Source organism: Dama dama, chromosome 20, assembly GCF_033118175.1.
Source record: "Dama dama isolate Ldn47 chromosome 20, ASM3311817v1, whole genome shotgun sequence".
In the NCBI taxonomy this organism is placed as follows: Eukaryota; Metazoa; Chordata; class Mammalia; order Artiodactyla; family Cervidae; genus Dama; species Dama dama.
Window position 1 is genome coordinate 68,705,563 of NC_083700.1, and position 26,967 is coordinate 68,732,529.

The following is a 26,967-nucleotide window of genomic DNA, read 5'->3' on the forward strand; positions in this document are numbered from 1 at the left end:
AAGAGAACCGAATGACAAATATATGTGAATGATAAAACACTACCACATGTTAGCCAATAGTTCTCAATTTCCATGCTTGAGAGAGCATATGATTCGTGTGCCCTCTGGACTCAAAGAGGAGAAAAGGGTTTAATGCTTGTTTATTGATTGCTGACAGGATCTTAGTCTTATATAAAGCAGCACATGCATATGTACTGATAGATGGATAAATCACTCAGGGAGAAGTAGTGAAACCCAAGACAACCAATATTTGCCTGCTTTTCAAAGCACAGTAAATCTAAATCTGAGTCTCAAATTGCAGTCAGCATGTCTCAGAATCTGCAGCACATGTTCTCCTCTGTTATTGAAGGAGACAGCTGCTTAGTCAATGTAAATTTTATTGCAAAATTATTTAATAGAATTCACAATTATGGGAGAACCAAAACACTTGAGACAGTAATGGAGGGTCTGAATTTGATATGCGTAGAACAGAGAGGGCTATCAGACAGCATCAGTCATTGTTTCACAGAAAAAAAGGTGGGCAATAAAGGAAAGCAACTGTTAATGAAAGGAAACCCCCACCGATCCACTGCCACCATTCCTGATAACCAAGAGTAAAAACTAGTAACTAAAACTAATGCATATTCCACTCCTATTATATATATTTTATTCTCTTACACTCAAATAAATTTTCTGCATCATTTGATACCCAGAATCCTTTATCTATTGAAACTCTCCATCCCCCTAATTACTGTGAGGTTACAATATGCTTGTTTCCCTCATAACACTCCAACCAATCCTTCTTTGCTTCCTCAAAGGCTGTTCAGTAATTCCTAAAGTCTCTGTAGATGTTCTCTTAGGCTTAGTTCTTGGCCACATTTCAGCTACTGATATGCCTGCAAATATCACATATAATTTCCAAAAACTTACATTAAGTCCCAAATTCTTCACTGCGTACTAAATGTATATTTTTAAATTATTAATGAATTTTTCCACTTGAAAATCTGGGTATTCTCAGCAAATCTACATGTTTGGAGATGAATAGTTTTTCCTCAGAATTGAATCCTCTACCAAGTTTGTCTTCATCTACTTAATCATCATATTATTACTCTGGAAACAATATAAAATGCCAAGGTCAAAGAAATCCTCTTCAACACATTATTTATCATGCATCCAATCATTCTCTTGCTCAAAAAGACTTAATGTCTTCTCATTTCCTATTGGAAAACAATCATATTTGTTGTAAGTACCTTGAAGAGTGGGAATTTATGTGTTCTATTCATCTCTTTATCTACCATACCATCTGGTCTTGCATATAGTACATCATGAACTGCATTTGCTTATTGAATTAAATTAAACTCCTTGGACTCCCATTTTCAGTTTCCTTAATCTGGTCCATTCCTGTCATGTATGGATGTGAGAGTTGGACTGTGAAGAAAGCTGAGTGCCAAAAAATTGATGTTTTTGAACGGTGGTGTTGGAGAAGACTCTTGAGAGTCCCTTGGACTGCAAGGAGATCCAACCAGTCCACCCTAAAGGAGATCACTCCTGGGTGTTCTTTGGAAGGACTGACGCTGAAGCTGAAACTCCAATACTTTGGCCATATCATGTGAAGAGCTGACTCATTGGCAAAGACCCTGATGCTGGGAGGGATTGGGGGCAGGAGGAGAAGAGGACGACAGAGGGTGAGATGGCTGGATGGCATCACCGACTCGATGGACTTGAGTTTGAGTAAACTCCGGGAGGCCTGGCATGCGGCGATTCATGGGGTCGCAAAGAGTCGGACACGATTGAGCGACTGAACTGAACTGAACTGAACAGAACACCCAGTTTTACTTAAAGGGACTCGTCACAATCTGTTTCATGCTATCATTCAATTACTCTCCCCTATATGTACTTGACTCATTTTTTTTTCATAGTTTTAGACATAATTCCTCTTCCTTTCTCTGTCCAGTTCTACCACTTTTCAGCCTGATTTTAAACCACTTCTCAAAAACCCTTCCCTAAATCTTCTGATCACACAGACCACAGCCTTGTCTAACTCAATGAAACTAAGCCATGCTGTGTGGGGCCACCCAAGACAGACGGGTCATGGTGGAGAGGTCTGCCAGAATGTGGTCCACTGGAGAAGGGAATGGCAAACCACTTCAGTATTCTTGCCTTGAGAACCCCATGAACTAAGGAGATCCAACCAGTCCATCCTAAAGGAGATCAGTCCTGGGTGTTCATTGGAAGGACTGATGCTGAAACTGAAACTCCAATACTTTGACCCCCTCATGTGAAGAGTTGACTCATTGGAAAAGACCCTGATTCTGGGAGGGATTGGGGGCAGGAGGAGAAGGGGACGACAGAGGATGAGATGGTTGGATGGCATCACCAACTCGATGGACACGAGTTTGAGTAAACTCTGGGAGTTGGTGATGGACAGGGAGGCCTGGCGTGCTGCGATTCATGGGGTTGCAAAGAGTCGGACATGACTGAGTGACTGAACTGAACTGAACTGAATACCAAACATGCTCTGATCTTTGACTCTTTCCTTTCCTATACGTAAGACTATATTGCTATTTTACTTTTGAATTCTTTATATTAATTTTCCATTTTCTATGTTCAGCTATGATTTAAAGTCTTTAGGGGGAGAAACTATGTCTTATTTCTTGTATCATTCCCATATTCTAACAAAAGACTATGGAAAAAGTAGAGGCTGTAAAATATTTGTTAAATGAATGAATGAATGAATATAAAATCGGTACTGCAATTACTAACTTTGAAAGAAATAATTCAAAGAAAAAATCTTTATTTTGAATATGATGCTTTCAGGTTTTTTTAACACAATTTTCCTATAAGATCTGTAACTAAATTAGTCCAGTAGATAAGAGAATAAAGATTAATGTATATACATCTTATTATGGCAGTATTCATGATTAACTATAAAAGTCATTATATATTATACCAGAGCTAATGAAGGAAGTCGGAAAACTCATGGAGAACTGCATAACAGGAGTAGATGCCTATTTGGAGTTATTTTAGTAAAATTTGCCCTATGGCTGGCAGAATCGATATAATTCTTACTTCCCTACTATGATTTACAAAGCAAGAAAACAGTTATTTGAATAAGAGACGAAGACACCAAACACTTAACCATCTTTCTTTTGACCCTGTTATAATTCTATCACTCACAAATGTAATCAGTTCAATGCTAAACAAAAAGGATTTTGTTTTGCAAAATGTTTCCTGGCATTAAGAGGTTGAATGTATTTTACTGGGACTTAATGTCTACCTCATCAATTCTTCTACCCAGATTTCTGTATATTTACCTTCCATTTAGTTTATCACTGATCTCAGTCAGTTTCTTTTTTGGATAATATTTATATTTAAGTGATTGTAATGGGATTTCTCTTCTCCTAATAAGTAATATAAATTCAATTATATTTATAATGAATATCATCAAAAAGCTTTATATTCTGGGAAATGAGATAATCTATTTTCAGGGAAATACAGTAAGGAGTCAAAATGTCAACACAAAGGAAATTATTTTACTCTCAATGAGATATGTTAATATTTATTGAATGAAGAGCCCTTTGAATTGACACTGTTAAGAGAGATGACATACACCTATTTTACAGGTTTTATGTGTGATTTTACATGCAGCTCTATTTGTTCACAATTGTGTCTGTGTGTTAGTGAGGAAGGTACACCTTAAATTGCAACATGATTTAAAGAGAGAAATAGATAACAATTTAATAATGAAGACACAAGACTGCTCATTTATTACAATGTTGAGTTTACATGGGTTTCCCTTGTGGCTACGCTAGTAAAGAATCTGCCTGCAATGTGGGAGACCTGGGTTTGATCCCTGGGTTGAGAAGATCCCCTGGAGAAGGGAAAGGCTATCCACTCCAGTATTCTGGCCTGGAGAATTCCATGGACTATATACATAGTCCATGGGGTTGCAAAGAGTCAGACAGGACTGAGTGACTTTCACTTTCACTTTGGGCTTCCCTCATAGCTCAGTTGGTAAAGAATCTGACTGCAGTGCAGGAGACCAAACAGGGATCAAACAAGGAGTTTGATCCCTGGGTCGAGAGGATACCCTGAAGAAGGAAATGGCAACTCACTCCAGTATTCTTGCCTGGAGAATCCCATGGACAGAGGAGCCTGCAGTCCATGGGGTTGCAAAGAGTCAGACACTTTATATGTAGGTACCACAATTAATAGCATGTGAAAATCATGGGAGTTTGAGTAAAATGACCAGGATCCCAAACATGGCCTTTTTTTCCTCCATGGCTTTGTAATCTGTAAAGACAGTTACTGTATAACAGACTTGGTTGTATATCTATTAAATGGCAGTGATGATAAAAAACTATTTCATGAGGATTTCTGCAGTAAACTAAATAATGCAAATTAAAGTGTCTCTCACATATAAAATAATATTTCAACAATTAAATTTTAGATAAGAGCCAGAGTCCCTTCTATGGCCTTTAAAACACTTTGCAATCTTATTTGTAACCGTCACCTGACCTCATGTCCATCACTCTACTTCCAGCTCAAATATACTAAAGACTTTGGCTTACTTGAGCCCTTCAAATACACTTAGCTATCTCTGCCTCAGGGCTTTGCAGGTACTATTACATATATTAATCATAGCTTTACTATATAGCTTGTTTAAAATGCTGCCTACTTCTTCTGTTTTCATTTTACCTCATTTTATTATTTTTCTTATATTCACAACTAACATTATATAATAATTTTTCCTTTATTGCTTGTTTTGGTCTCTAAAACTAAATTCCAAAATATTTCCTATCTTACTTGTTACAGTCACCTCAGCAACTAGAACAATATCTGGTGTACAATAGATGCTTAATAAATCAAATAATGCATGAGTGAATGAATTACGGAATAATTTTTCAGAGTCCTTACCTTGAGTGAAGCAATCTGCAAAGTCTTTTATATAGATCATCTAATTGAATCACTATTATGGGCCTATCATTTCTATTTTACAATGAGGAAAACAGATGTTTGAAGGTACAGTAACTTCCTTGAGGTAAATATAGCAAGTGGTGCAACAGTTGCCTGACTCCAATATCTGTTTCTAATAACTGCGATACGCAGCTACTTAGTTGCTCAGTCGTGTCCAATTCTTTGCTGCTCTGTGGACTGTGTCCCTGGAATTTTCCAGGCAAGAACACTGGAGTGGATTGCTATTTCCTTCTTTAGGGGATATTCCTGACCCAGGAATCAAACCTGCATCTCTGGTGCCTCCTGCTTGACAGGTGGATAATTTACCACTGCACCACATGGGAAGTCTCACAATGCTATATAGCCTCTATGTATCTAGCCATCTTTATATTAATATTTGATTATACTGTTACAAAACAGACTGAATTTACTATTAAAAGAACATCTATACAGCTTATTTTGGTCTCCCTCAAAATGTGTGGATTCATTAGCTAAAATTAAACCAACTCCTAGAATTTCAAAAGTCAGCATTTGAAAACAGTTAAAAACAAGATTCCAAACAGGCAGATTTGTTTTTGCAGGTGACCATGGTGTGACTTACCTCTAGGTTACCAGCAATTGTAGCAATATGCAGGGCAGTGAGGCCACCATACCCAACCTGCTGTATATCAGCTCCACTGTGAAGCAGAGAAGTGATCAATTCCACACTATCCTGCAAGGAAACACATCTTTAGTGTTACTTTTCTCTTAATAGCAGGTCTGAACACTGTGCAACAGGATATATTGATTCCCTGACTGTCAGCCAGTTTAGGCACCCAAAGAAAGCTTAAATGTGATTTCTAGCAACAGAGCACATGAAAAAGTAAAGAGCAGCTCTCAGATGGTTGAAATGTAGGAACAGATGATAGACTGTTCAGTTATAATCAATCTTCTACCACTTGACCATGAAAGACAGAAAGGACATTTACCTACAGTAAGACACTTGCAAACTCAACTCAATCTTACTTGTAGGTCACTCCAATAAATATGCTTTTTCCAGCAACTGCACTATTGAACTGGCTGCAGTGGACCATTTCATGGTAGTTCAGTAATTGATTCTCCTCTAACACGTATGTGTCATGGGCCCGATACATAATTAAAGCACGGTGTCATGGACTCTATATATAATCAATCAGTGGTGGTTTTCTTATTAATAACGTGACTCATTAAAATATCTTCACTCAGTGAAAATGTCTGAAGCACTGTTTGAGCATTTAAGTTAGAGTTATTTATGCAATGACCAAATTATTTTCTTCATACTATTATTTGCATTGTACTCCTCTCCATTGTCTTTGGAGAGACATGAAACTTTTTAATAACATTAGTAGAAATGAACATTCATTGAATTTTTATTATGTAATTAACCTTTCATATGCACTAACATTTAAACTGGCATATGGCAAGACTTCAAAAATAGTTGCTGACAAAAAACACATTAAAAATAAAGTTTATCTAAATGATCTCAAGAAAAATTACTATAAACCTCATTTTATAAGTCAGAACTTTCAAAAGAGTAATGTGGAGTGTCACATATTCACAGAATTCCAGATCTGGAAGGGAATGTGAAGAAAGGGCTTCATATTTAACTCACTTCCTCAAAGGGAGAATTCAAACCATAACTTTATAATACTTGGTCATCAACTGTCACACACCCAGTGGGAAGTAAGCCAAGTCTTCATGGGATAGGCCATTGCATTTATGCATTCAATTTCAAATACTGTCAGTTAAGAAAATCCTCCCATTAGAAAACAAAGTCTGACTTCTTAATGCTGTCACACATTAGTGAAGGTCTGGAAGTCATAAAAATTAAAGGAAAAAAAACAACAACTTTGACAAATCTGTCACTGTTTACCTGCTCTAGAAAGAAAGTTAAATAAAAAATTCATCTTCCTTTACTATTCCATTGGCTCCTTCTGCTCAAATTACAGACTTAAGGTTTTTTCCACTCTAAAACAAAAACAAACTAAAAAACCCCATCATTTTTTCCACTGAAGTAAGCTAATTTTATCAATATCCTTTCTGTCTCCAAAAATCGAGTGATTTAGGAGTGTAGCCCCAAGCTATTTTCTCATTCTAACTGCCACCTTTGGTTATTCTTATACACTCTGATAACTTCATTTTCAGTCCTGACTTCTGTGCTAAGTCCAAATTCCATATATCCTGACACCAACGCCATCTCAAATTAAAAACTCAAAAACTCTTGTGAAACCGTTCATAATTTTCCAAGTGTTTTCCAACTGTCATCTCCTAGCATTCCTTATTTACATCAAAGGCACTTTCTCATTCCAAATGACCTTGAGTCCCTCCAACTCAATCAGTTTCAGAATTCTGCTGGTTTTGACTCACTAGTACCTCTCACATTTTTTCTCTTTATTTCTAACATCACTCTTCACAGAAATAAGATGGAAATAAGCTTAGAGTATTTAAGGTCAGTGCTGAGTACAAGGTTAAAAAAATAAAAGAAGGAAAGAGTATTGTGCAAGATGAGATCAAAGGCATCTGATCTTGTAGGGTTTTGCAGGCCATTGTATTAGGTATTCAAATTTTTCCAAGTGTAATAGATAGCAGTAAAATGATATGTCACGGGTATAGTGAAGAACAGGAAAAGGCAGTTTCTGAGGTAGAAATAAAATGTTCTGTTTTTCAAATATTAAATTGGGATACTTACAATGCAGGGTTAAGATTGTGTTAGAATTAGGCTCCCTGGTTAGAATCCCAGCTCTGCTAAAGACTATATAAACTAAGGCAAGTGACATAACCCATTTACACCCATTTCCTGCATGAATAGTCTCTGAGATAAATGGGAGAGATATCACCTTAAAACATGTTTCCTTGCAGATGAACAAATATCTAAATGTAAGAAGATGATGGTGGCATTTTTAAGCATAAAATAATCTCTTTAATAGAGAGAACACAAGCAAATGAAAGCATGAGGAAAACAATATTGTAAGAAAATGACAAATTGGACAAAGAATATTCACAACATATAAAACTGACAAGTGGTTTGTATATTTAATATATGAAAAACTCATATAAATCAGTAAAAAGATGGATATTCTTTAATTCAATGAATATTTATTAAGGGATATATACCTTATGACAAGTATCATACTAGGCTAAATTAAAATAAATTATATGAAAATCATTGAGCATATGAAATATTTATCTATTGGGCAGATTCTTGTAAACACACATTCATCTTTGTCTCACCTGACTTTGTATGTACTCTTATTTAGCTGGAATTTGTGAATTTTAAGAGAAAGTATGTTATGATTCCTTCAGAACAGGCAAATAGTGAAGTTAAAACTTAAAAGTAATAAATTACCCTTTCATATCTCAGTTGGATTTCTCAAGCTGACCTCTGATTGATCCAAGTATATTTTTGTTAAATACTATAAAAATAGAACCCCAATTCTATCAAGTTACACTAAAATGTAATAAAATAATCATTGCTACTTTTACATCATTTTCTATGAGCTAAGTACCAAGTAAAATGTTTAATCTACACCTCTTTGAAACTTCACAATTTACCTATAAGAAAAATATTATTATCCTTACTTTACAGGGATAAAGAATTGATGCTTTTGAAATGTGGTGTTGGAGAAGACTCTTTTGAGTCCCTTGGACTGCAAGATCAGTCAATCCTAAAGGAAATCAGTCTTGAATATTCACTGGAAGGACTGGTGCTGAAGCTGAAACTCCACTACTTTGGTCACCTGATGTGAAGAAATGACTCATTAGAAAAGACACTGATGCTGGGAAAGACTGAAGGCAGGCAGAGAAAGGGATGACAGAGGATGAGATGGTTGGATGGCATCACCAACTTGATGGACCTGAGTTTGAGCAAGCTCCAGGAGTTGGTGAATGGACAAGGAGGCCTGGCGTGCTGCAGTCCATGGGGTCGCAAAGAGTCCAACACAAATGAATGACTGAACTGAATTGAACTACTTTATAGTTGATGACAGTCAAGCTCAAGAATTTAAAGTTCTTGCAGAACCAGAAATACTTTGTAAAGTGTTGAAGCTAAATACAAACTCAGGTCTGTTTGAATTCAAAGTCCACGCTTCACTTTTGACCATCCATAGTGTTTTCACTGATTTTTCCTTGGTTTCAATCTCAAGGAAAAACTTGAGAGGATTTACTTTTATTGCATTTTGTTGTATTTAATTGACACATGCCAAACATTTCTCTCCTACTCTATAGGAATATTGTTTCCTGATGGAATAATTTAAAAATTCAGCAATTTGGTGCACATCTCCTGGAAAGAAAATTCATAGAAAATAAAAGCATTAGGCAAATTTTAAATATTATAAAGCTGACCTCACTTCCTGCTTGTATTCTGTAATATATAAAAAGTGTCTGAGGGTAAGTGTTTTAAAAGAAAGACTCAAGATGTGGTTTGGGAATATTATTCTGGGGAACTGACAGGCTTTCCCTTAGGTTTTCCCTTTCAGCCAAATTTACATCATTATTATTTAGTGGGATACACAGAAGCATTCTAAAGTGTGTGATAAATAAGCCTGTGTAACACTTTCATGTGTGAAACACTTGTGATTTTTAAACAAAGGAAAATCCTTGTGTGAAAGAGTGAGGCTTGGACAGAAAAATCAGTCCAGCAATCTAGTTGAAAAAACAGAATTAAGGGTACAATAGACCTTTGAAGATTTATGTAAACTGATGAAAATTTTTTATAGTGGTAGCAACTTCAACATTTTCCTATGCACAAAACTCAAATACAGGATCTACTATCTTGCCCTTTATTAACCCTACAATTATTATAGATAAATCCAGAAAATGTAGGTATTAGTAAAAGAGAGCTCAGATTCTCTATTACCAAATTACATAAATTAAAAATACAAACATACACACACACACACACACATGGGTTTTTGCCAAATCTATTCCATAATAAAAATTAAACTGGGATTGTTTAATATCTAAATTTTACTTTTTTCTGATTATGGAAATATGTCCTCTGGTGTGTGCATGCTGAGTTACTTCAGTTGTGCTGACTCTTTGTGACCCTATGGACTGTGGCCCACCTGGCATCTCTGTACTAGAATTCTCCAGGCAAGAATACTGGAGTGGGTTGTCATTTCCTTCTCTAGGGGATCTTCCCAACCAGGGATAGAACTCGTGTCTCTTACTTCTCCTGCATTGGCATGTGGGTTCTTTACCACTAGCGCCACCTGGGAAGCCCCATTTCCTCTGGAAGTTTTATTAATAGAATATAGTAAGCATTCATTTACAATCTTTCCATTTGGATGTGAAATCGATATTCCTTCCCCTCATATCTGGATGGATTGTGACCAAAAGAGTATGGCAGAAATGAGCTACATTTCTTCCAAGGCCAGGTCACAGAAAACCACATAGCTTCCTCCTTGTTTTCTGGAAAATTTGCTCTTGAAGCTCTGAGCTACCATTTAAGAAGTCTAACTTGAGGCAGCCATGCTGTACAGAATCCAAGGCCACATGAGAAGGTACAAAACATATAGGTTCTCCAATCTAATGACCCACCTAAGATCAGCCTTATGGTCATCCCAGCCCAGGCACCAGACATGTGAAATCTCCAGAGGATTCCAATTCATCAGTTGATGGAGTAACTCCTAGTCATTCATGTCTTTTCAGCTAAGGCCCTACACATGGTCGAGCAGCATAAAGCCATGGCCACTATAACGTGTCTGAATTTCTGAAATGATCATTGAATGATGAAAATAAGTTTGGGGTAGTTTGTTATGCCTCAATAGATAACCGAAGTATCTCTCAGGAGAAAATGTAGAAAATAAAGGAACAAAAAATTTAATAACCTGCATCCTACCATATAGGTTTCCTTGGTGGCTCATGGTAAAGAATCCACCTGTCAATGCAGGAGACATGGGTCTGGTTCCTGGGTCAAGAAGATCCTCTGGAGAAAGAATTGGCACCCCATGCCAGTATTCTTGCCTGGGAAATCCCATGGACAGAGGAGCCTGGTGGGCCACAGTCAATGGGGTCACAAAAGAGCTGGACACAACTCACCAACTAAGCAACAACAAACCTACCATATAATCACTATCACTATTTATGTGTATTTATTTATATTTATTTATATTTATTTATTTTTATTTATTTATGTATTTATTTATTTTCTTTCATTCTTTTTCCTATGTATGTACCTCCATAAAACTAAATAGAGCACAGACTAGTGCAGCAAACAAACCTGTGCTTGCATACTGAAGGCCACTTCCTGCATTTCTTTACCTCTTGAACTCTGGATAAATTTTTTCCTGTAAAATGAAGTTAATAACAGTACAAATCTCATAGAGTTGTGTGGATTAAATCAAATAATGTAATAAATTTATCATAATGTTTGAAACATAATTTTTATTATCAATTATCAGGTACACAATTGGATTACATATAGAGGTAAGTAATCTCTTTTTCATTTAATATAAAATCAGGAGCATTTCTCCATGCCTGGCAGATGCAGAGATGTACCACTCAGATCCCCCTTCAAGAAGATTGTGCCAGGAGATTGTGGCAGCCTCCCTCAGCTAGCTCCTTCAGGATTCTCTGCAGCATTTGAGCTGAGATTATGATTTTTTCAAGGTGGCCCCAAGTCAATGGCCGAGAAAGGTGGTAGTAAAAGAGCCTAGCCATTTCCACTCAGTGAGACCCTCCTAGGCCTAAGTTTTCTCTGGAGATCCCACTGGGCTGGTAGAGATTCCAGAAAGCCTGCACTGTGGTCTGACAGCACCTCCAGACCAATCCTACCTTCTTTTTCCTCTTAAAGTGTCACTTCCTCATAAATTTCTTGTACTTCTAGATCATTTTCAGGTCTGCTACCCAAGAACTAAACTGACATACCATAACATAGAATGTTTTCTTTTAATGTGCACTTAAATCAAAACCCAGAGAAGGCAATGGCACCCCACTCCAGTACTCTTGCCTGGAAAATCCCATGGACGGAGGAGCCTGGTAGGCTGCAGTCCATGGGGTCGCACTGAGTTGGACACGACTGAGCGACTTTATTTTCACTTTTCACTCATGCATTGGAGAAGGAAATGGCAACCCACTCCAGTGTTCTTGCCTGGAGAATCCCAGGGATGGGGGAGCCTGGTGGGCTGCTGTCTGTCTATGGGGTCGCACAGAGTTGGACACGACTGAAGCGACTTAGCAGCAGCAGCAGCAAATCAAAACCAATCTGGAATTTAAACTTAGGTCTCCTGGCTGAATACTGTACTTTTCTCAGTAAGATAGGTTACCGTCCACTACCAAGCACCCTTCTACTAGAAAAATTTGCCTTTCATGTGCAAGCCATGACCCTGTGCTTTTCACAGAAAAGGAATCTAATATCTCTTGTATCTATCTTATGTAATTGCAATGAGTACAAAATGCTATAAGTATATAGAAATGTTAGTAAATACCATATCCTTACAAGTATAAGTTTATATATTCATATTAATGTACTGACCCCAAGACTGACCTAATTCTATAATAACTGCTCATGAAAGTTCATACTTTCATGGCTTTTGTTGAAATACTTCTGAATACATCTTCACAAAAGATATGAATTATTAAAGGTTCCAGTGTGATGAAAATACATCACAGTTCAAAAGCATCAATTCTTCAGTCCTCAGCTTTGTTTATAGTCCAACTCTCACATCCATACATGACTACCGGAAAAACCATAACTTTGACCAGACAGAACTCTGTTGGTAAAGTAATGTCGCTGCTCTTTAATATGCTGTCTAGGTTGGTCAGAGCTCTTCTTCCAAGGAGCAAGTGTCTTAATTTCATGGCTGCAGTCACCATTTGCATTTTGGAGCCCCCCAAAATAAGTATCTCACTGTTTCCATTGTTTCCCCATTTATTTGCCATGAAGTGAGGGGACTGGATGCCATGATCTTAGTTTTCTGAATGTTGAATTTTAAGCCAGCTTTTTCACTCTCCTCTTTCACTTTCCTGAGGAGGTTCTTTAGTTCTTCGCTTTCTGCTGTAAGGATGATCATCTGCGTATCTGAGGTTATTGATACTTCTCCCAGCAATCTTGATTCCAGCGTGTGCTTCCTCCAGCCCAACGTTTCTCATGATGTACTCTGCATATAAGTTAAATAAGCAGGGTGACAGTATACAGCCTTGACATACTTCTTTCCCAATTTGGAACCAGTCTGTTATTCCATGTCCAGTTGTAACTGTTGCTTTTTGACCTGCATACAGATTTCTCAGGAGACAGACAAAACGTGGTCCACTGGAGAAGGGAAGGAGGGCAAACCACTTCAGTATTTTTGCCTTGAGAACCCCATGAATAGTATGAATGACATAGTATGTCTCTAATAAGTGTTTTTTGAAATAAAAGTTCAACAATAATAATTAGCTTTTATTAAATACTATGTACTAGGTATTTTGCTGCATGTCATACCACACATGGTTTTTACTTTTTAAAGCTGTAAACCACTCAATGAAATCAGAAATTATATTTCCTCCATTTCAGAGATACAGAGGAAGAGGGCAATTTGTCTAAGATATACACTGTTAAGTCTCAGAACTGATATATTAACAAGAATAGTATAGCTTTTAAGCTGGCAGTATTTATTAAGGTACATTATTGCATAAATAAGTACCAAGCATTGTTTGTACTAATGCTTGAGTACCCATTAATTTCTAAAAAGTATTCATCAAGGATCTTTTACAGTTTGTATACATTGAGGAAACAAACAAACAAAAAGACCAATGCTCAAAGTTCACATGTGATATATACAAATTAATAATTATAAGAGCTCTGATTAAAAAAAAAAGAAATGTGAATTTGTAAATGAAACCCAAAAGAGAGTACAGTAACATCTGTTTGAGAAAGCTCAAGAAGGCTCAATTTTCTTGGTTTTAAACAAATAACAATAAAAACACAAACAAATAATAATAAAAACACAAGTATGAAAGTACATAATCTAAAGAATGGAGTAATCTAAAACAGTGTTTTTCAAACTTTAGCTTGCAAACCTGTTATGTGGGATTTTCCTTTTCTTTAAAAAAAAAAAAGCACATTCTGGTTGAATAGGGAGTAAGATTCTTCATTCCCCAAAATTTCTCATTTGAGGCAGATGCAGCTGATTCTCTGACCATAATTTGAGTTGCAAGACTTGAACTATAATCCTCGACATGTAGCCTTAGACTGCTTGCATCAAAACTGCCTTAACTCTTTGCTAAAGAAAATTATATTCTCAGCCTACATTAGATGTACCAAATTAGATCATTGTGATGTGGAGAGGGAAATATTAATTTTAAACCTGCAGTTACCCCCATTAAATTTGAAAGCCATTAATTTTGGAAGTTCAGAGAATGAAAGAAAAGAGTCTGGAAACTGAAATCAGCAAAACGGTGAATGAAGGGATCTTGAATATCTAATTTAGGAGTTTGAATTTTATTATACAGACAATGGGTGGCCATCAGATCTAATCCTTTGAATCTATTTGTCCCTTCCACTATATAATCACAAGGGATTTTATTTAGGTCATACTTGAATAGTCTAGTGGTTTTCCCTACTTTCTTCAATTTCAGTCTGAATTTGGCAATAAGGAGTTCATGATCTGAGCCACCACAGTCAGCTCCCAGTCTTGTTTTTGCTGAGCATATAGACCTTCTCCATATTTGGCTGCAAAGAATATAATCAATCTGATTTTGGTACTGACCATCCAGTGATGTCCATGTGTAGAGTCTTCTCTTGTGTTTTTGGAAGAGGGTGTTTGCTATGACCAGTGTGTTCTCTTGGCAAAACTCTGTTAGCCTTTGCCCTGCTTCATTTTGTACTCCAAGGCCAAATTTGCCTGTTACTCCAGGTATCTCTTGACCTCCTACTTTTGCATTCAAGTTCCCTGTGATGCAAAGGACATCTTTTTTGGGTGTTAATTCTAGAAGGTCTTGTAGGTCTTCATAGAACCATACAGCTTCTTCAGCATTACTTTTGGTGCACAGACTTGGATTACTGTGATATTGAATGGTTTGCCTTGGAAAGGAACAGACATCATTCTGTCATTTTTGAGATTTCACCCAAGTACTGCATTTCAGACTCTTTTGTTAACTATGAGGTCTAGTCCACTTCTTCTAAGGGATTCTTGCCCACAGTAGGAGATATAATCATCATCTAAATTAAATTTACCCATTCCAGTCCATTTTAGTACACTGATTCCTAAAATGTCAATGTTCACTCTTCCCATCTCCTGCTTGACCACTTCTAATTTACCTTGATTCATGGACCTAACATTCCAGGTTCACTTGAGATAATTTTAGAGGCAATCTAAAAATATATGTGATCATGATAGTATAACCTGTATGGATTTTCCCTATTGACAGGTCAAGTGTATAAAATGGAACAAAATATAAGACACAACTGTTCTCAGGCAATAAAGAACATGAAGAAAGAACTTGGGAGATGGGAAAGATACAAAGTAAGCCTCCACAATATTCCATGATCTCCCCGGTTTTCTGCCTGTAACAGAAAAGAAGGTAGAAAGGTAGATTTACTGAGTTGAGAATAAAGATCAGATTTCCAGGATTATGGGTTTCCCAGGTGACTCAGTGGTAAAGAATCCACCTACCAATGCAGGAGCCAGAGGAGACCCGGGTTCAATCCTTGGGTTGGGAGAATCCCCTGGAGGATGAAATTGCAACTCGCTTCAGTATTCTTGCCTAGAAAATCCCAAGGATAGAGGAGCCTGGTGAGGTACAGTCCATAAGCTTGCAGAGTTGAACATGACTGAATATGAGTGAGTGAGTTCATAGATTATAAAATGGCTTTAATTTGAGGAACAGGGAAACTGAACAGAAAAAGAAGTTGCACAGAGAGAGGACTGTAGAAGTCTGCATGGAGATTCAATATAGGTTCTTTAGTTGGGCTTCAGAAGCACAGAGAAAGACTCTAGGATGTAGGAATGATCACTTGATTTATGGCCAAAAGGTGAATGGTAAGCAAATAAGAGGTTATGGTAGTGCTAGGAGATTTTAGAGTTTCAGTCAGTCAGAAGGGTGAGACATTATCGAGTATCTTGGGCATTCAGGTGAGATACTACAAATCCAGCTCTTAGAAATAAGAACCATAATCATAGGTCATTCTCAAATCAAGACTAACTATAAAACATGAATCCACCAACATAAACTAACTGCCAGAAACAAAACAAACTCAACATCTTTAAGGGAAGATGGCATAATGAAGATTTCTTGCATCAATACACATGTCTAACATGCAATAAAAATTGGTACCTAAGGAAAACAAAAAATGTAATATGTAGTCAACAGAAAAAGCATTCAATAGAACAAACACTGCAATAATCCAGGTATTAGAAACAATATACAAGGCATTTAAAACAGCCATTAATGACAAGCTCAAGAATTTAAATGAAAATATGGAAACATACTTCCCAAATGGGGAAAGGAGTACATCAAGGCTGTATATTGTCACCCTGCTCATTTAACTTATATGCAGAGTACATCATGCAAAATGCCAGGCCGGATGAAGCACAAGCTGGAATCAAGATTACTGGGAGAAGTATCAATAACCTCAGATATGCAGAAAGCAAAGAACTAAAGAGCCTCTTGATGAATGTGAAAGAGGAGTGTGAAAAAGTTGGCTTAAAACTCAGCATTAAGAAAACTAAGATCATGGCATCCAGTCCCCTCACTTCATGGCAAATAGATGGGGAAACAACGGAAACAGTGAGATACTTATTTTGGGGGGCTCCCAAATCACTGCAGATGGTGACTGCAGCCATGAAATTAAAAGACACTTACTCCTTGGAAGAAGAGCTATGACCAACCTAGACAGCATATTAAAAGGCAGCGACATTACTGTACCAACAGAGGTCTGTCTGGTCAAAGTTATGGTTTTTCCAGTAGTCATGTACAGATGTGAGAGTTGGACTATAAATAAAGCTGAGTGCTGAAGAATTGATGCTTTTGAACTGTGGTGTTGGAGAAGACTCTTGAGAGTTCCTTGGACTGCAAAGAGATCCAACCAAGTCAATCCTAAAGGAAATCAGTCCTGAATATTCACTGGAAGGACTGATGCTGGAGCCAAACCTCCAATACAATACTTGGCCATCTGATGCAAAGAACCGACTGACTGGAAAAGACCCTGATACTGGGAAAGATTGAAGGCGGGAGGAGAAGGGGATGCCAGAGGATGAAATGGTTGGATGGCATCACTGACGTGATAGACATGAGTTTGAGTAGGCTCTGGGAGTTGGTGATGGACAGGGAAGCTTGGCGTGCTGTAGTCCATGGAGTTGCAATGAGTCAAACATGATTGAGCACTAAACTGAACTGAACTGATGGAAACATAAATGAACAGAATTGTAGTAATCATAGCAGAGAATTTGAAATTATATTTTAACATTAAGTGGAAATTCTGAAACTGAAAATTACATCTGAAATGAATAATTCTTAGCAGATTAATATCAGATGGAAGACAGAAAATACATGGTATTATAACTTGAATTCAAATAAACATCAATAATCAAATTTTGAAAACAAAGAGAAAGAGGATCAAAAAACTGAATGGAGACTTGGTAATCTTTGGAAGTTTATCAAACAATCGAACACACATGTTTGAGAAAATAGTGGTCAAAATTTCTAAATTTGATGATAACAAACTTAACATATTTAAGAAATTCAACGGTCATAAAGCATTGTACAGAGGAAATCATACATAGGATTATTATAACCCATCTACTCAAAACCAAAGATATTTTCTCTTCTTTTACCTTCTTAAAAGATATTAAAGCTTAATGGGAAAATTCTAACAACATATTGGAGACTATACATGTATAGATGTAAGACATATAGCAAAAGTAGTATAAAGAATGAAGATAACATGGAACTATATCATTGAAAGGGTCTTATATTTAGAGTAAATTAGGCCAATATTAGGGCTTCCTTGGTAGCTCAGCTGATAAAGAATCTGCCTGTAATGCAGGAGATACTGGTTTCATTCCTGGGTCATGAAGATCCCCTGGAAAATGGATAGGCTACCCATTCCAGTATTCATAGGCTTCCACGGTGGCTCAGACAGTAAAGAATCTGACTGCAATGCGTAAGACCTGGGATCAATCCCTGGGTTGGGAAGATCCCCTGGAGGAGGGCATGGCAACCCACTCCAGTATTCTTGCCTGGAGAATCCCCATGCACAGAGAAGTCTGGTGGGCCACAGTCCATGGGATCGCAAAGAGTCAGACTTGACTGAGTGACTAAGCACAGCACAGGCCAATATTAAGAGAAAGTACTTGTGATACATTAAGGATCCACAGTGTAATCACTGGAGTCCTCAATTAAAAAGTAATCCATGTTATTTTTTTTTTTCTTTAAATGGCCCTTTAAGAAAATGAAAAAGCAAGCCATAGAACAGGAGAAACTTTTTGCAAAATGTATATCCAACACAGAATCTGTATCTAGGATATGTAAAAGTCTCTTACAAGTCAAGAAAACAATAAACCAAATATAAAAATTGGAAAAAAATAACTGAACAGACACTGTACCAAAAAACCTTTCAGTGACAAACACATGAAAATCTTTTCAACTTCATTAGTCACTGGGGAAATTCAAAATATTCATAATGAGATAATATAACATACATCTAATAGAGTGGCTAAAACAAAAAAAAAAATATTTACCATACCAAATGTTGACAAAAATGTGGAACAACTAGAATTCTAATACATGGCTGATGGAAATGGAAAATGATACAGCCAGTTTGGTAAGGAGTTTGACATCTTATTAAAATTAAACATGCACTTAACTATGTGTGTATATGCTCAGTCACTCAGTAATGTCCAATTCTTTGGGACCCTATGGACTGAGGCTTGCCAGGCTCCTCTGTCCATGGGATTCTCCAGTCAAGAATACTGGAGTGGTTGTCATTTCCTCCTCTAGGGGATCTTCCTGATCCAGGGATCAAACCCGAGTATCTTGAGTCTCCTGCACTGGCAGGCAGATTCTCTATCACTGAGCCATCATGGAAGCCCATGTATATGACTCGGCAATTTCACTAATAGGTATTACAGCAAAAGAAATAAAAACATATGCTCAAACAAATATTTGTATATGAATGTTAATAGCAGGTTTATTTATAATAGTCAAAATCTAAAAACAATTATCAGTAAATCCTTCAACAGGTGGATTGTTAAACTGTGGTATATCCTTATAAGGGAATACAACTTTCCAATAAAAGAAATGATTCATATCAATGTATGACAAAACCCACTGAAATGTTGTGAAGTAATTAGCCTCCAACTAATAAAAAAATTAAAAATAAAAAAAAAAAAAGAAAAAGAAATGAACTACTGAACACACAATAGCATTATGATAAACCATACACAAAATAAAATAAACTGAATTGACTGCATTCATATAAAATCCTAAAAAGGGGGAAACTATAGGGGTAAAAAAGGCATCAGTGGTTTCCAGAGGCCATGTGACATGGAGGATGGAATTAACTGCATAAAGGTATGAGGGAACTTTTGTGTATGATAGGAAAGTCCTATAATATGATAACAATGATGTACACGAATATATACAAAAGTAATCAACTTTTACACTTAAAATTGTGAGTTTTATTGTGCATATATTATATCTCAATAAATCTGATTCCTTCAAAAAAAACAACCAAGCAAAAACAAAGAAAGAAAAGTATGGCATCTAACTATTCACATGGCTTTTAAAAGCTAATCATCTTCTTTGTTCTTACTAATGAAAGCAGCCATGCCCTCACTGGTGAAAAATACTTAGCTCTGAGGCAGGCCCAGCATTGGAGGATGTATAATTGAATGTGGCCAATAAAATGATTTGAAAATTAAATTATTCTTTTTGTGAGTATTAAGAGTAAAACAAATTTCAATTGTAATATTTCTAAAATTCAAAAGAACCACATAAAATTATTGTTTTGTATGTATCAAAAATACTCAAATCAAGAAAGGCAAGGCAAATCAGAGAAACTCCTTCAGACTAAAGGAGATTACAAAGACAAGAAAACAAAAAACATATGATTCTGGACAGAATGCTAGTCAAAAAAAAAATGAATAGCTATAAGTGACAGTATTGGAATAGCTGACCAGATTTGAATTTGGAGTATAGATTAGATAAAGAGTAAAGTGTCAATTTACATTTTCTGATTTTGATAACTGTATTGTGATTATGTAAGTGAATTTCCTTTTTCTTCAGAAATAAAGATATCAATAGACTTTAGTAGCTATGGGGAATGTTGTTGTCTTCAATTTATTTTCAAATGATTCAGAAAAAGAACAGACTGATGATGGAGATGGGACAAAATGTAAACAATTCATCTGGAAAAAGTGTTTTTCAATACTCTAGAAGTCATTTTATTTAAAATAATAGTAAAATAGAATCAAAAATTATATGGGGGAAGAAAACTACAGCCCCAAATGAATCAGAGGCCTACTGCAGTAGTTCAGGGAAGATATTAGAACTACATTTAATACAACATTAGTATGAATGACTAATTTATATTGTTTCCATGTTTACAGTGGAATGGTAAATTTCACTTGTTTTTACCTTTGTTAAAAAATAAGTAATCATGCATTCTATTATGGCTTCTTAAAAATTTTTGCCTACCTGTGTCCTAAGATAATAAATTTGTTTAAATTTGTTATTGAAAAGTTGTAGTCCATATATCCTTTGGTAAAATATAAGAAAACAGAAAAACTAGAGCAAAGGAAACTCTAAAAATGGAAATTTATAAATTCATAAACAGAGGTGGAAGAAATATGTTTTCTTAAGATTGTAGTACTAAATCATTCAGAAACCGTTTGTGTGGTTGTGTCACGCTGTCTTAGGAAAATGAACTGATATAGAAAGACTCTCCCAGACAGTCAGATTCAGGGTTGACAATACTGACTTGACTATCCATCACCAGCTTCCTATTCCTTGGATCACTTCTACTGTCACACCCTGCCATTTAGCAGAAAAGCTGGCATCAGACACTGTTTCTGATACCCTGAATTCAGTCTCCATTCAAGTTCTGGAGGATGATTCAGTTCAGTTCAGTTCAGTCACTCAGTCATGACCAACTCTTTGTGACCCCATGAACCGCAGCATGCCAGGCCTCCCTCTCCATCACCAACTGCCAGAGTCTACCTAAACCCATGTCCATTGAGTCAGTGATGCCATCCAACCATCTCATCCTCTGTCGTCCCCTTCTCTTCCTGCCTTCAATCTTTCCCAACATCAGGGTCTTTTCAAATGAGTCAGGTGGCCAAAATACTGGAGTTTCAGCTTTAACATCAGTTCTTCCAATGAACACCCAGGACCGATTTCCCTTAGGATGGACTGATTCGATCTCCTTGCAGTCCAAGGGACTATTAAGAGTCTTCTCCAACACCACAGTTCAAAAGCATCAATTCTTCTGTGCTCAGCCCTCTTTATAATCCAACTCTCACATCCATACATGACTACTGGAAAAACCATAGCCTTGACTAGACGGACCTTTGTTGACAAAGTAATGTCTCTGCTTTTTAATATGCTGTCTAGGTTGGTCATAACTTTCCTTCCAAGGAGTAAGCGTCTTTTAATTTCATGGCTGCAATCACCATCTGCAGTGATTTTGGTGTTAAAGACAACTTAGCACTTACTGACACTCTCTTCCAGAAGGAATTTGACAAATTGACTAAGCATTGACTGGGCTTGAAAAAGGATGAGGATTAGAATATTTGCATGACAAATCACAAGAATATATGTGAGTGTGAATCATGGGAATATCAGCTCTCTCCCCCCACAACCTTTGAAATAAACTCTCTAAAGGTTGGGGGAGGGTTGCAAAGCAAAGTGAAAATGATCCAGATACAAGCAAACAGCTGCCCCCTCCCCATCCCCTGCCCCAGCCACTACCACACCTGCATATACAAAACTGGAATAAAATCCTGTTACAGATTCATATGATATTGAGAAAGAACAATATATGCAATAAGAGCCAACTGTACTTGATACTAATCATTTGTTGTTCAATTGCTCAGTCATGTCTGACTCTTTGTGACCCCATGGACAGCAGCATGCCAGGCTTCTCCATCTAGATATCCAACTTTAATTTTCAATTTCCTTTTCCATAAAATAAAGACTAACAGGAAACTCACTGTTATTATAATGTTAAAGAAATAATGTATATAAAACCTAGTGAAGTATTTAGTTTGTAATAAGTACAGAATAAGTAGAAGCTTACTACAATCAGAAAATGAGCTTTTATGTTTAATTTATATGTTGAATAAACTCATATTTATGACAGTCTCAAGGATCTATCCCAACATTGAGTATCCCAGTTTATCCATTCCACTTTTTTTTTAAAGGTACTGGAATTATGTTGAAACCCAGGTCTGCAAAGGAAAAAAAAAGGAAACAAAAAAACAACTGAAGCAAAAATATGATAAAAGAAAGAAACTAAAGGGAGCCCTAGAGATATTTTGTTTATTAGGAAAACACACAGAAAAATGCAGCTTCAATGTGCTTCTTTCATCCTCAAATGCAGCTTCATCATCTATATTGAGGCAGCTTGGTCTCCTTGGAAGGAGCTCTGGCAAGAAAACCAGGCTGTTAGATCTTAAATTCTGGCTAACCACTAGATAACCATGTAACCCTGAGATAATAATAGTATTTATTCCCAGTGTTCTTGTAAGAATTAAATGAGATAAAGATGGAAAGCAATAAAGTGAATATGTTCTGATGATATCTGCTCAACAAAGAGATAGCTAGAACTCTATCCAGTAACATAATGCTCCCACCACCCTGCATATTTTCCATGATCACTAATTTGAAAAATCAAACAAAAAACAAAGCCCATCATCTTTGGTTCTAATACAAAACTTGTGTACCTTGTAAACTGCCAAATGCAAGGCTGTAAATCCATTTCTTGTCAGTCGAGATGGGCGGAGACCTTTTAACATGAGGGTTCTAATATGTGACTTGTTGCCTTAGAGAAAAAAATTGAGAAAAGTCAAATTGTGGAGATAGACTAAGTGACTTAAAAATCTTTAAGTTAATCTTTAGTGGAATGATAAACATCACACCAATGTATGAAAATGTCAGACTGCTGTTCTGCAGGCCATTTGTTGAGTTGTCAGTTAATACGTATTAGTGAACAATTCTACTATATTTAGAAAACTTTGTGCTGTGTATTTTAATGAATTCATGCTACATTTTTTATTTGGTGCTCTTCTAATAATACTTTAAAAAGTAAAAACATGAAAACATTCACCCTAGTAAATGATTTAATATTTGTGAAAAAGCTTAGGTAGAAATCAGAACATCACTACATCATTAGTTTATTTAGATCAGAGAAATGTGGAGGAAATGACTAAGGTTGTAAAGGTGTGTTTAAATTTGGGAAGATACGTTGTTTGGAGAGTGGTGATGGGATATATTTAGAGTCAATACTTATACATTATTGTTCTTTTAAAAACTGAGTCCAAAGTATAGTAGCTTGGATTAACAAAAAAAGTATTCATTTACCAATTCAGTAAATTTACTGAATACCTGCTATATGCCAGGCACCATCCTAGATGCTTGGGATACATTAATGAACAGAACAGAACAAGTTATGAACCAAATTTCACTTAGTCTTCACTTTGACCAAATTTCAATTTGGGATTTTGTCTTTGACATTTATTACCGTATATATATCTGACTGCAGATTGTGAAGCAATTGCTTGATGATGTTTTGGGGAATGTTTTAAGTGCATCTGAATTTAACCTAATCCGTGACTAGCATGCCTGATACTGAAAAAAATGCCTTTAAAAAAATTTCCAGGCATACCTGATTCAAGGTAGGAACACAATAAAACTTAAATTCAGAGTTAAACCAATTGGAATATCTGTCTAGAAGTTAGTTACTTCTTCACCTGAAGCAAAGCAAAAGAAAAAATTGAATTTTTCTTGAATTTCTAGAATTCTCTTGTAGACTATTAAGCAGCTCAAATCACTGACCATATATACATATAACTAGTTCACAGAGTATTGAGTTCCAAGCACTCACCTCCACAAATGCAACATAAATGAAGTAGAGATAGACCATTTTCTGTGCGGTAATTTAAATTGACTTTACTGAAGGCATCATCAGAGCTAAAAAAAAAAATTTACATATGATTACAAATTTCAGCTTTTAGTTTATCATTTTCTCATTTGAAAAATTATAATAGGAATCTTGTTACTACAAATTCAGAAATATGTCTTTTATAGGATTCTTATGTACCTAGAAAAAATAATTTTGATTATACCTCTAGATGAAGAGGGGCTTCCCTAGTGGTTCAGCAGTAAAGGATCCGCCTGCCAATGCAGCAGATATGAATTCAATCCCTGGGATGGGAAGATCCCCTAGAGAAGGTAATGGCAACCCACTCCAGTATTATTGCCATGGACAGAGGACCCTAGTGGGCTACAGTTCATGCGGTTGCAAGAGTCAGACATGACTTAGTGACCAAACAACAACTAGCTGAAGAACAATTAAAATCATGAGAAATAATATTAAAAATTTGAGAGATCAAGTTTAAATTAATGATTCTCATACAAGGTATGCGTTCTATGTATAATTTGAACTTTTCAGGGCACCCTGATGAATTAAAATTTATGTATGAGTAGAAAACACAGATATTTGAAAGGAAACATTTCTCTCACAAGCAATATCTTATATAACACTTATGGAGAAATTCAAGAAATTCTCTCCAAAAAGAAAAAAAAAAAGTAGCATTTGATAAGATTCTGGAGACAGGAATAGAGTCCCACTGTATTACAAATTCTGCCTGAAGGAAAATTTTCTTATACTCTGACTGGGGCAGATTTCACAGATAAAGAAGGTCTAAACTCTGATAGGGTACTATGATACAGTCCCAGGTGAGAAGACAAGTAGTGTTACTGATTCACTTAATGAAATCCTTGACTTTGTCTGAACAAAGACCATTGCCCCAGGAGGGCCCTAGAGAGCCAGAGGTAGCCTTTGAAAAAAATGTAAAGCTAAAATTCTTGACCTCTTGAGGTCACTGGTACTGCCAGGACATTTTTTCAGTAGATATGAGATCACATCTTTGGCCTCCCAGGTTAATTTCAGGCTGCCTCCTGCCATTTAAATCTCCAGCAGCTTTAGTGAGATAGCAAAGTCTTTGGTGAATAAGCCTTCTATTATCATTCGTAAAGTACTTACACTTGAAAGGTACTATGAATTCAGAACATTATTATCAAGGCGCCCAGTTAAAAACTTCAAAAGCTATTGAAATTTTAAAACAGAAAAAGAAAAGGAGCTATTCTCCAGAGTGCTGCTAAAAAGAGAAGCCTCTAATTCTAGGGAATTTGAAGGATCTCAGTAAAATGCTTTAATTAGCAATGGCAAGTCCAGTGGTTTGTTTTCAGAGACATAAGAATATTCCAGAATTTTCCCACCCCCTTAGCCTTCTTGCTTTCCACATTCAACTTCTCAGTAGCAAAGTCCATAGACACATTTACTCATATTGAGAAACATACCTCAACTAACTTTGGAATGCCACACATAGAAGTACAATAAATTCCAAGTCATTTTTACTAATTGTTAATATGGCAAGGAGCCCAGGATTTCATGAAAAATAGTTAAGAATTTAACTTCCTTCTACTTGCACTTTCCCCTACCTCAATGAACAATGCAAAAAAAAAAAAAAAAAAATCTGATGAAAACACCACTACTTAAATTGTCTACCCAAATGAGCCTAATTGTAAATGGTATATCTATTTCATAGTATGAATGGAAACTTTATGAAATAATTTGGTTCTTGGAAATACAAGATAATTACAAATAATACAAATAATTTGGTTCTTGGAATAACATGGGCTTAGGCTGAGCCAGACATCTAAATTCTCAAAGTTAATTGTATTATAGATGTCTTGGAGATATTTCATTGATAGCTAATCCTAAACAAAATGCACTCAGTAGCCCAGACTTGAGAATGCATTCACAGACATCTTCTCTACAGTTTTGATTTCAAATAACACCGGTTTTCTGAAGCTTTTAAAGCTAGGTAGATTGGATTTTTCTCTTAAAATCTGTAGGAAATTAGTGCCCATAATGGGCTTCCCTTCGGCCCATATGTGTCAAAGCCTTTGTGGATCACAATAAACTGTGGAAAATTCTGAAAGAGATGGGAATACAAGACCACCTGACCTGCCTCTTGAGAAATCTGTATGCAGGTCGGGAAGCAACAGTTAGAACTGGACATGGAACAGTCCAGTTCCTTCTAAAGAGGAAAAGGAGTATGTCAAGGCTGTATATTGTCACCCTGCTTATTTAACTTATATGCAGAGTACATCATGAGAAACGCTGGGCTGGAGAAAGGACAAGCTGGAATCAAGATTGCTGGAGAAATATCAATAACCTCAGATATGCAGATGACACCACCCTTATGGCAGAAATATGAGGAAGAACTAAAGAGCCTCTTGATGAAAGTGAAAGAGGAGAGTGAAAAAGTTGGCTTAAAGCTCAACATTCAGAAAACTAAGATCATGGCATCCGGTCCTATCACTTCATGGCAAATAGATGGGGAAACAGTGGAAACAGTGGCTGACTTTATTTTTCTGGGCTCCAAAATCACTGCAGATGGTGACTGCAGCCATGAAATTAAGACACTTACTCCTTGGAAGGAAAGTTATGACCAACCTAGACAGCATATGAAAAAGCAGAGACATTACTTTGCCAACAAAGGTCCATCTACTCAAGGCTATGGTTTTTCCAGTGGTCATGTATGGATGTGAGAGTTGGACTAAAAAGAAAGCTGAGCACCGAAGAATTGATGCTTTTGAACTATGGTGCTGGAGAAGACTCTTGAGAGTCCCTTGGACTGCAAGGAGATCAACCAGTCCATCCTAAAGGAGATCAGTCCTGGGTGTTCATTGGAAGGACTGATTTGAAGTTGAAACTCCAATACTTTGGTCACCTCATGGGAAGAGCTGACTCATTTGAAAAGACCCTGATGCTGGGAAAGATTGAGGGCAGGAGGAGAAGGGGAC

The 26,967-nt window shown here is 36.5% G+C and overlaps 1 protein-coding gene across 1 annotated transcript in view; it reads right to left on the reverse strand.

The window, feature by feature from the left end:
• Window positions 1–26,967, reverse strand: part of TNNI3K (TNNI3 interacting kinase) — a 318,691-nt gene that overhangs the window by 279,044 nt on the left and 12,680 nt on the right. The window contains exons 3-5 of the mRNA XM_061121609.1: window positions 23,978–24,063; window positions 22,818–22,915; window positions 5,537–5,647 (exon numbers count right to left, since the gene is read on the reverse strand). Coding sequence (XP_060977592.1) covers window positions 5,537–5,647; window positions 22,818–22,915; window positions 23,978–24,063 — 295 coding nt within the window. The remainder of the gene's footprint in view (window positions 1–5,536; window positions 5,648–22,817; window positions 22,916–23,977; window positions 24,064–26,967) is intronic.